This window comes from Micropterus dolomieu, linkage group LG16, assembly GCF_021292245.1.
Source record: "Micropterus dolomieu isolate WLL.071019.BEF.003 ecotype Adirondacks linkage group LG16, ASM2129224v1, whole genome shotgun sequence".
Classification (NCBI taxonomy): domain Eukaryota; kingdom Metazoa; phylum Chordata; class Actinopteri; order Centrarchiformes; family Centrarchidae; genus Micropterus; species Micropterus dolomieu.
In genome coordinates, this window is record NC_060165.1 from 15,606,004 (window position 1) to 15,618,225 (window position 12,222).

The 12,222-nt window shown below is 40.4% G+C and overlaps 1 protein-coding gene across 5 annotated transcripts in view; it reads left to right on the top strand.

The window, feature by feature from the left end:
- Positions 1-12,222, top strand: part of cacna2d1a (calcium channel, voltage-dependent, alpha 2/delta subunit 1a) — a 113,450-nt gene that overhangs the window by 54,464 nt on the left and 46,764 nt on the right. For all 5 annotated transcript variants that reach the window (XM_046071957.1, XM_046071953.1, XM_046071954.1 and 2 more), the window contains exons 5-6: positions 5,976-6,011; positions 6,716-6,842. In XM_046071957.1, the coding sequence (XP_045927913.1) occupies positions 5,976-6,011; positions 6,716-6,842 (163 nt within the window). The remainder of the gene's footprint in view (positions 1-5,975; positions 6,012-6,715; positions 6,843-12,222) is intronic.

Consider the following 12,222-nt stretch of genomic DNA (forward strand, 5'->3'; position numbering starts at 1 on the left):
GGGGGGGTTTCATTATCAAAATGTTGCTTCAGGGCCAATTGATTAAGCAGTAGCTGCAAGGAAGAACCGTGTAGGAACAAGGGGCTTGCAAATGTTGTCACTGTTGCTATGGAAATGTCTTTTTGTTTGGACTTCTATGTTTGGAGTCAATATAGATGACTGATGGTTTTCCCCTTCGTTTGTTATCTCAGACTGTTGTCCCTCTGATTTCTTAATCAGATAAAGTACATATACTTTATCTTATTGTAAGGCTACAATAATATCAACCAAGTTGTTCAGGATTTGTAGTGCTTTTGGATGAGTGATACCAAAATTGCAAACAAAGCAAAATGCACAGTTGGTTTCATGTTTAAGCACTGATTTTGCACCCAAACACTGCGACTAATATCCCCACATGCGATTAAGACTTTGTTCTGCCTTTCTAATTCTTGTGACTGTCTTGTCTAATTTCACAGCAGGGATAATTCAATAATTCACTATTTCAACACCCTCCTCATCTCATTTCATAAATTAATTTACTCCTTTGCCCCTATCATATTTCTGCTCGTTTTGAGTGACTTGAAACCCTTAGTGCCATATTTCCCGGGGGAAATTAATAGTACAATGCATTTCTGGACCAGGTACAGATTAAAAGCTCAGCCCATTATAAACCCATTAACCTAGTCATTAAGACCAGATCTGGGAAAAGATGGAATAGGTGGGTGTCTAATTTTAGCGCAGCATTGTGTCACAGCTAGTACTGATTCGTGTAGGTGATAATTCAACAGGAAATAAGGTATTTTCCCTTGAACACACTGTTCTGTTGATCTACCATAGGGTTAGATGTCTGACTTGATATGTAACTCTGATATTTAATTATTCATATTTTTATTATTATTTATTATTTTTTCACGTACTTTTAAATCACCTTAGTATAGAGATTTCTCTAGCTGTGTGGCTCATGGCTTTTAAGTTCCTAAATCAGCAAATGCAAAAACTGTCATCCCTGGGCAAAGTGAGAGTCGGGGCCCAAGCTATTATGATGTTGACAGTAATGTAGGCTTAGACCCAAAAGATCTTCAGTTCTACATTTTGAGGAGAATATTAAACAAGGTCTAACATACTGTATTCCTCTCTCCATCTACTCTCTCCTCCTCATTTTCCCTTCTCTCAGAGGCTGGCATCAGAAGCAGAAAGGTTACAAATGGAGCACGTGTGGCGGGACGACAGTGAGGTGAGTGAGAAGCTGGAGCCTGCTCTGATATGTTCATTAACACTATCTGCGTTACATACAGATCAACTGGTGCCATGAACTCCATAAGAGGAGCAGGAGGAGAGACATATAATTTATGATCCAATATGATTGTAATAATTGCATGGCAAATATCATTACAATGACTATAGTGTTGTAATGACCTTATACAAGATTGAATTTCATTATTTTACATAAAGCAAAAGCAATCAGGAATGCTTATTATGAACAGACACACGCACTGCTCACCTTCTGACATTGTCCATTCATCATAGTATTAAGAATACATTAGAAGAGATTGTACAGCAAATAATATGAACACACTATTATTTTACTCATTCAATTACTTTAACCAATTGCTGGTCCAATGAATCCCATTCCACAATGGCAGTCTCTCAGATTTACAATACAGCTCTGTCGTGTATTCACGGCCAGTGTTTCAGCTCCGGCCTTTTCACAATAAATGCAAATTGCAAATTTCCTTCCCCTGCTTTGAAATGGGAAAATCCTCACACTCTTGGCAGCCATTTAACAAATGACAAATGATTTTGTGTGTACACACTGTGGGCGAAGAACTTACAAGAACTTCAACCTCACCATTTAGCCTATTACTTAAAGAACACTTCTGGGTTGTTTGCCAAACCTTAATGATTCTTTTCCATTAAAAGTTCCCACTATTCAACTTCTTGCATGCTGTCTTGCACTGAGAAGATGTGGAAAGAAATATCCTCTCTGGGGATAGATTAATTTAGCTGCTGTATTACTCACTGAGATTCCTTTAGCCCAGGATGCCTGGCTAGCTAACGTAATACGCTTTTGGTTAATGGTATGGGGATTTCTGATACCTTAACCAATTAAATATATACCTCCATTTTAAATAAGCATAGGTGGGTGACGTGTGGATATAGAGACTGAATACTTAAAAGCAGCCTTACGGGTTTACACTAAGGCTGCTAGTTGCTGTGTAACCTTGCTATAAATGTGCAAGAAGTAGGCTGTTTAGCTCAGAGCTCTGTACAAATGTAGTGAATTCATTCATATTGATATGTCCTATGTATGAACATCTTAGTGTTGTGACTTTTGAAATGTTGCTTAGAAGTCTGAATGAGTGGAAGTAGCACATTTCATAATGCTAAATTTGGTGTGTGAAATTATGCACTTGGCAAATAAGCTAGCTAGCTGAAATAACTTGTTGGTCATTTCATGTTGTGCTGTGTCTAAGCTGACCATGGCAAAGCTACTGTATGTCTGACCAGTGCTCTGTGTTGGTAGCATAGAAATAGACACAAGCGAGGCACTTTTTCTGTTGACCAGATAGGTGTTGGGAAATTAATTGTTTTAACCAACTGATAAGTTACGTCATGCTTAAGTATTTTATCTTTATCGAGCCACATAGATTGCAGATATGTACTGAGGCTTCTGAGATCTGTATTATTTGGAAAGCGATAAGAGTTTTGCAGTGTCTTTCACCTCTACAATTGATAGATTATTGATAGATGGTTGTAGTTATGTCAGAAAGAGAATGTGATGGCTTTGTGTGTGCAGACACTGCTGTCTCTGCCTCAGGCTAGCTGGATATCAGCCTTTAACATCAACAAAAAAAAAAATTGTGTGAATTTATTTGGATATCTTTACAAAGCACAGAGGCTGCGTGATTTTGTGCTCAAAATATTCCAGTAAATTATTTTAACATGGGATGTGGGCGATCTGTGTGAGATTTCATATTTTCTGTAATGTGAACATGAAACATATCAGATCAGTAACTCATGAGTATTTGAAATAACAAATGGAGCATCCTGTGTGCTGTGTGTGTGTGTGTGTGTGTGTGTGTGTGTGTGTGTGTTTATGCGCATGCGTCTGTTCTCTGTCACCTTTGATAACTGGGCCAGTACTGCTGGGCACCTCCCCCTGCTGACTTTAAACACTTAACACAAAAGGTGTGACTGCTGCAATAGAATACCACGCTTGCATGTGTCTGTTCAGTGTAATATAATGTCTTTGGCCCTATTTACACTTAAAATTCAAGATGTCTTGCGTGAGATCACATTGTTTGTGTTTACGTATTTATATTAGTTGTTGTTGTCTGCATTCTGATTTGATTTCATTTAAATGTGTGAGTAGGTTGGGAAGTGACACTGTCAAAGATTAACATTGCACATCATTTAATAGGAAACTTTACAGCCAAGGGCGTCGAAGTGGGGGAAAAAGTGGGACTATTTACCAAGGACCACAAATTGAAATGGCTGAAATTGGCTGAATAAATCGGTTAAGAACTCTATACCCCCCTAAAAAATAAAAATAGTGGAGGCCTTGAGGCCCCTCTGACCCATTACAAAAGACTTAAAATGGTTTAGTCCACTGGGATTCATCTCTAAACGGGCTCATCCAGCAGAGTGAGGGCTGATGCTGGAGCATCAATGTGCCTTTTGACAGGCATGTCTATCCCCAAGAAAGGGATGTCAAGGTACCAAAAAAGAAAAAAAAAAGAAGGAAAGTGAAGGAAAACAGCTGCCAACTCATTTCTTTCAAAAGAAAGGTGAGCACAATCACAACTAGCAGTTAAAGAATGGTTAAAGATAATATCAGCCGTTTAGATTGAAGACAGGGATCTAGCTTGGTGCATATTTGCATAGTAGGGTAGAACATAAATTATTGTCAGCATCATAATTTGAACTTTAAAGTTTTCACTATTTTGCTTTTAGGCCTACATGCCTTTGAACCACTAACTTACACTGTTGGACACAAAGATAAATGAAATGTACTGAAATTATACATACGGCAATGTAAAGGCTATCATTTATTTGAAAGCAGAGTTTTTTGTCATGTTTAAATGTGGTAATAACGGTTCATTAGTGACTACCCTAATCACCACCACAGTTTAATGTGTACAGTTGTTAGCTTAATTATTTGGCAACATTTTTTAAAGGAGCATGAGAGACAGGGACCAAGAGAGAAAAGGGGGCCCACAGAGACTGCTTGTATATAGGGCCCAGAATGTTGTGCTACGCTGCTGTTTACAGCCCGTATTAACCTTCATTTGAGGGGAAAAGGTTATCTTTTATGACATTGACAGACCAGTGTTTGCAGCTGCTGTGAATGTGAAGGAAAAGCACCTTAACTCGTGGGAGCAGATCATGTTTTCAGTGAGTGGATGACACATTGAATGAGTCATCAGATTTTTACAAAGGTGAACATGAACTGCAGTTACACCTGGCAGAGATTGGATCGCAGTACATTAACAAGCATCTTCTTATCCAGACAAGACAGATCATACACACCGATTTGGCAGTACACATCACACCCACCACAACATGCCACATACTTAATAGCGTAGTTTATTTTCCAACCCTTCCCCTCACTATATGCTTTTCTCCATCTCTCACACATACAGTGTTCTTGCACACAATAGCCTCCCCTGAAGGGTGTGATGGTGGTGTGACCTTAGTGTCATCATCACCTCTTAAGGTGCACATCGTCTGCAGTAACATGACCTGACAGAGAACATCATGGCACAGTCTCCTGTTATCAGCACTTTTGTTTGTATTTTTTGTATATCAGCCTACAGTGCTCTTTGCACATATTTGAACCTGCAGATGTTAGCGTTTGGCACAGTTTATACAGCTTAATCACTTATTGTGAGCTAATTACAAACTGCTTAAGCTAAGATACCAGTCGCAGTAGCAGGAGGAGTCACAGATCCCTTTGCGTTACCATCCTGTTGGCTTGCAGCTCCAGAAGTGGTAGGCAGGTGGTGAGAATCAGTGAACCAGCTCTGTGGCTCCAGGGCATTCTTATGTCAGCAGCTAGGCTAGCTCGTTAGCGCCCTACTAGCCTGTGTACTGACAGGAAGCCCAGCAGTGTGAGAGCAAAACAACACCACTTGGTTAACTGATCCTCAGTGGTCTCAGTGTCACAGACCACTGCCCTGCAAGAAAATATAGTAAGATTCAAATTATATCCACAGTTGCAGATGAAACTTTAAAAAAGTATGACAGTTTTATTTACTTCCTGTTATCTTTATAGATTATACAAAAGCCATTTTAAGTATCTTTAGATCTGCAACAGTCTGTAAGTTTGTCCATCAGACTAGCTCCTTTTGACCTTTTGTGTCCAAAGTACTGTAAGTACTGTCCAAAGTACGGTAAAGTGCTCCTCTGAGGTTAAAACCTTTCTAAAACCTTTCCATTTTAGGCACTCCATAACACCCTTACACACCTACACCACTCAATCAAATCTCAACATTGCACACATGGCAGTTTGCAATTCAATTTGCTGAGTATATTCTCCCAGGAAAAACCCACTTGATGTTAATTGTGCCGTGGCCTTTCAACAACTGCCATCTTTGGAGCAAACTTCACATTTTAGCCTCACTACTGCTAACAATCTGTGAATAGTAAAATTTCTTGTATATTGTTTGTTCTGTCCAGCACTTGCATTTAATGCATGCAGCTTCTTCTTTGGCACTTTTCCTTATGTAGAAAAGAAGTAGAAGTGGATTTAACTATAGGAGACACCAAATAGCTAAGTGGAATTTTGTCCTTGATTAGTGTGGGCACATTTTGGCATCCATTTGGAGACTTCCACACTGACTGACTGACACTATGGATTTAAAGATGCAACAAAGCACCCAACCACACTTGTCACTGATGCTGTGGTCAGCCTGGTATTAAGACACTTTCATATATGTGTACATCCTGGTCATTCATTACTCATCTTTCCTGTTTCTCTTTCAATCTCTTTGCAGGCCGACAAAATTGTTTACTACAATGCCAAAGAGGACGTAAGTACAACTGGATACCCCTCTTCTGATATTCTCTGATTAGGGATGCAAATTCTTAAATAAAACACCACAAGCAACCCATATGCAGCCCTCCAGAGATTATTACCATGACAACTAACCTGATAGATTTTATTGATAGCCTTTAGGAATCTGTGAAAATAAGTTTCTATATGTGTGTGTGTGTGTGTGATGCATGGATAGGAATTATTAATTTTATATCCATACTTTGCTAAATTATGCACATGTACAGGGCTTTTTATGCATAAGTATCAGCACACTCAGAAACACATGCGTATGCGTGAGACGTTGAATTCTTCCCTTGGCCTCAGACGTCATCTGTCTGCTCTTGTAAACAGGGATCAGCATCTAATTCCCCTCCACATTCCCAGTGGGAAAGAACCACACACCCACAGCACACTAATGTCACTCTGTATTTGACTGACAGACCCTCTCCCCTCTTTGTATTTCTCTGGATGCCTGGGTTTATGTTTCACTGCCTAAAATTTTGATTTAGTTTATCTGTCAGTAGTGACACTTCAGTGAGCGCTCAACATTGACACCTTGTCATTCACATTAACAAGAAACTGCATACACAGTATGTTTACAAACCAAAAGTGTACACACAGACCCCTATTAAGCCAAAAAATGCTTTGCAAGATGCTTTTGAAACCTCATGTTCTGCGTTTTTCCCCCCTTTTGTGCAGTTTAACCAGACACAGACTAAGAAGAACCGATATGTTCCAGATGATTTCGAGATAGACCCTGACTTCAAACGACTCGTCTCTTACAACACCACTGCCGTCCACATCCCTACGGATATATATGAAGGCTGTAAGTTGAAACACATGCATTGTAGAAATTTATAATCTCTCTCATATCATCTACACTCTATTATAAAAAGTAGTACACAGCAGCCATCACCTCCCACCCGGCTATCTGTCTCTCTTCATCCCTGTCACCACAACGTCTAGCATCTAGTAGGCTACGTTCCCATGATGTAGAGCTCAGCCTCCCAGCACTGTCCGCAGTGTACAGTTTAACACCAAGGCAAGGCCATTCTAGGCTATATATAGCCCAGCAACCCAATGGCCAGTACACGCTAGCCCCCTCTTTGCCCTGGTCACCAGCTGCTCCTTTCCCTTCCATTCATAACACTGCTGACCTCTCGGGACAGTTACTTAGAATGTCAATGCGTCTGCCAATTATAGGTCCTTTTGGTGGGTGCTTTGTACTTGCCCGAAGCTGTCCTCAGTTATTTTGGTGTTTTTATCAGAAAGTTACATTCAAGTATTTCTTTTACCATTGCTTCTTTCAGCGACTTGACATAATTTTCTAGATCATTGCTTTCATCATATAAACATAGTGTTGTGCCTAGTTTATTTTCAGTTTTTAGCCACCTTAGTGGCATGGCAATAGGGACTGATGGATTACAAAAAATGTATCCCCAGAGGATGAATCCTAATGACTTTGGCGACCCCCTGACATTTCCTTTTAACACCACCATTTTTGTTTTTTTGTGTGAAATGTCTCAAAAGCTGTTTTAATATAAATATAAATTTACTGATATCTACTGGTACTGATATCCATTGTTTCCAGAGGATGAACCATCACGGCTTAAGTGATTGACTCTTCATCAAGTGTCACCAACATGTCAATGATAACTTATCCCTTGAAATATCTCTACATCTACAAGATAGATTGGCAAAACCTGCAAACTAATGACACCCTTGTTAACCTTATTTTGTACTTGTTTAGTGCCAATTATCATGCTCCCAAACTAAACCAAGATGATGAACGTGGTAAACAATTATTACCAGCTAAAACACAGCATGATAGAATTGTCATTGAGGGCATGTTAGCATGCTGACATTAGCAATTACCTAAAATGACCTCTGCGTCTAAATATAGCATCGCAAAGCCACTATTATGGCTGTAGCCTCTTCTAGAGTTCTTCTTTTTTTGGGCTTAGACAACCACCAGAATATTTTAGTATTTCAGTACTTGATGAGGGAGATCAGACTAGCCTCATTTATATGAGGTTATCATGTTACTTCTTCTTTATGCTCTGCCATACTCCCCTTGCACTGTTGGCACTATGTAGTGTGATTACACTACTCTCACATCAAGCTGATCTAACGGTAATCACATAACTTCATCAGGATAATTGTCCCTTCTTCCTGGAGCCTCTCCCTGCATGTATTGGACATAAAGCAGGAACACACACTGGGCAGGCCACCAGTCAAACTAGATTTGGTTTACAGTAATTACATCTGGTATAATAAAGAATGCTATTACAGAATGTGGCCAGCCTTAAACTCTTTTAGACAAGTGTGAGTCATCAAGAGCCACATGATTGGCGTTGTATCCTTTATGACCTTACAGTGTCAAATGTGAAACAGACTTTACTGTAAAAGTAATGTTAGCATCAGTGTGTTGGCTTTTGCATCAGTACTGACTATATGCACAAAATGGAGCAGAACATACTTGCCCACACACTCATGTACACACACAGGCATATCCTCTGGGTTATTAGTCTCTAATTCTGTCACACTAATGAGTATAATGCAAGGACAGGCTGACACAAACCACAAGGATGCATGTGTGTCCTGATACACACAGAAACATACAGTACATTTAATGTCCTTTCTTACAGACACACTCTCATACCAAACATGCCCACACTTAGTAGAAGGGAAGGACATTTTGCAATAAGAGGACACAAACAGGGCGAAATTGGAGACATGAAGGGAAGTTTGCGATGATGAAAAGAGTGCATATTAAATTAGAATTGACATGTGATCTGATAAGAGAATCCTAATGAAATCTAGTTCAATCCAAAGACATGCAGTGTCAGCCCAAGCTTTAGGGAAACGTATATAGCAAATCATTAGTGTCTCACGCTGCTTAACAAGACACTTTATAACTAAAATTAGATCATTTCTGCATGTTACACACTACATTTAACACAGACATGTAGCAGGCATCAACAGTTAAATTATTGCATTATACCCTGGCAAGAGCTAATAGCCTCCTTGGCATTGATTGAGCATTCAATATCAATTACGGTAATGGTCGTCACACTGGGTTTGCTAAATGTAGCGGACTCAGTCACATGTCACTTAAACAGTGAGTCACTCCACATAAGGTGGACCATAAATGTGCAGCGTGAAGAGCCTCTGAGGCTTCTGACTGCAGACATTTTGTCATTGCCAAATGACCAAATGCACTCAGTTATTTTTACATGCAACAATAATGATGAAAGGGCAGGGGGTGGGTTGGGGTGTTGGAGGAGGGGGTTGTTCCTAGTGGTATTCATCAGTCTATATATTGCTCTCTTTCTGCAACTATATATGACCTCTGTTTCCTTCTTTCTTTCTTTCTTTCTTTCTTTCTTTCTTTCTTTTATATTATCTTATTTATTTTTTAGTGCAATTGGTTCAGTAAGTGATGCTGAATTTATGAGCCTAGGTCTGCATTGGTACATTACTTTCTTGCATTTAATTGTAATCTTTTATTTGCATCAAACCCCAGTATAGCATTTCTGTCGGCTGGACTGTGAACATTCAATATTTTGGGGAAATGCACTCATTCCCTTTCTTGCTGAGATTTATATGAGAAGATTGACACAACTCTCATATCTGTCAGATAAAAATGAAGTTATAGCCAGCAGGCGGTTAGCTTAGCTTAGCATAAAGACTGGAAACAGGGATACAGCTGGCCTGGATCAAAGGTTACACAGCTCACTAATTCATTTTTTTATCTTTATATATTTTGTTAGTTTACTCTTCCCAAAAAACTAAGGGAAAATTGACAAATTACCTTTTGAATAAGCCAGTTGAGCTGATTTCCCCTTTATCCAGTCTGTGAGCTAAGTTAAGCTACCCCACTGCAGCTCATCATTTTACAGCCTCTCATTTTGTATGTGTGTCTGTGTATAGAAAAAAAGTATTCCACTGTGTTGAGCACCATAAATAAAATGTCAAGTAGCAGAAATCCTTATTTTTTGTAATGTCCTCTACTGCAGCATCCCTACTCTCTGCTCTCAGGCAGGTGGTGGAGAGTCTGGATCTGGGTGGAGCTGGGTGGAGCTCTAGTTAGCAAAGTAGCAAAGCTAGGCTGGTGTTGCTGCTCTCTGTCTCCCTCTTTCTTTCTCTCTCTCTATCTCCAAGGCAAGGACGGCCTGCCACATTGATGCCACTCCGGCTGGTCAGCACTGTCAGTGTTGCCATGGCAATGTGTATCCAAGTGTGTGTGTCTTTGTGTGTGTACAAGGAGACACACATACTTAGACATACCCTGGTGTTCTATCTTGTTGTGTGGAAGAAGGATCGGTAACTTGATTAGGGGACTTTGTCTAGACAATGCTGGCGTCTAGACAGATGTGTCATCCACCTCTTCTGTGATTTGACTTTCTCTGCAACCCTCACCCGTTTTCATTCCTTCCTTTTCCTCCTTTTCCCTTCTCCTTGGTTTGTGATTTAGTTCCTTTTCCCTACCTTCTTCCCTACCTTTTTAGTCATACTTCTTTCCTTCCTCTTCACCACCTTGCTCTGTTCTTCCTGTCCTTCTATCCCTCTACAGCGCTATCCCTTCACACCACCCACCATCACCATCCTCCCAAACTCTATTTTATTGAGAATATTAATAGTGGGGTGTTTGGAGACAAATGTGCCACTGTCTTTCTCCCCCGCATTAGTCCTGCTGATTTGAATCTATTCTCCCTGCTGATCCAGTGTGGGTGGTCAGAATGGGATTCAGTATTGTGTTTATGTGTGTACGTGCATGCACGCTGGAGATGATGTCTGTGTGTGTGTAAATGTGTTTGAGAGAGAGAGGAAGAAACACTTGGGGTGTGTGCGTCACATTGCATGGACCTACTGTACTGAATGTGGTTCTCATGGCTGCGTATGCGTGTCCTCTCGCTCATTAGACAGATTGGCGTGGAAGCAATGAGAGGAGAGCGTTGTGGCCTTGGCAGGAGATCCGAGGCTCATCTGATGCCCGTTTGCATCAACGCTGTGTGGCACCTGTCAGCCCGAGATACACACACACAGTGACGTGCTGAGATACTGTGACAATGTGTATGTGAGCGTGTTTGTACTGAAGTCACGGTCCCTGTGGCAAAGCTCACAGCATATAAATTGATTTCTTTTTTCTTTTTGCACTCTTGTGCCACATGATACACATCTTATTTCTTTTACCGAGCTAGCTGCCAAACTCTTGAGGTATCTTCATCTCCATCTCTCTCTCTTGTCATCCTTCCTTCCTTGCTTTCCTCTTGCTCTCACTGTCATTATGTCTGCGACCTGTGTCCTTGCAAGTTGGATTCCTTCCCAGGATTTTCTAATCAGATGATTGGGATTCACATTTGAATTCCCCTCTATGCCAAAAAGTTCCCAGAGAAATCATCTTTTACCTAGCCAAAAAACTTCTAAAACAGTGATGAAAGAAATTTCTGCAATGTCACATACTGTATTGCTAAATTTGTTTCCCAATAATGGTAACCAATTTTAAACTGTAGAAAGTTTGCAACCTCATGATCCAAGTGAGGCATAAATAGGCAGTAATAAGTGTGTGTATATGTTGTGTGAGTAATTGCTCCTGATCGCAAGACAGTGACGATTACCAAAAGGTCTTTTCTCAACGACTCAAGTGTGTGTGTGTTGGTGCCCATATCTCTTTATCCCTTCCCCCTCCCCCTGGTGTTGCGTCTCTTGACATCTTCGTATCACCTTGGGTGGTTTTCACACAGGCTCATTATAACTGCACTTAGTGTTAGCTGCTGTGGCATGACCAAATGATCACCTATTTGTCAGATGGTGTCCACACACCATCATCCTTTAGCGCAGACACTTATATCTACAAAGCTGGAATTGAACTGTGATACACTGCTTGTCTTTAACTCTTCGGCAATTCATGTGTTTGTCAAGGCAGGGACCACATTATGATTATTGGCCATTAAGCACTATGGCTAAATAAATAAAGTTGGACTGAGACCATACCAGTCAGGATCAACTGGGTGTAAAATCCAGATGTCCACATCCCATGATGAGCGAAATATAATTTTTCAAAAATGGCTGAAAATAGCAAGCACAGTAAAATAGTGTGGGGTGCAGTGTGATGTCCAGCATAGCCACAGCTCAGTCCTCTCACCCCCAGCTCTCTCTGCAGAGTTTACTGCTCTTGCTACCCACATCTTTCCATCTAACAT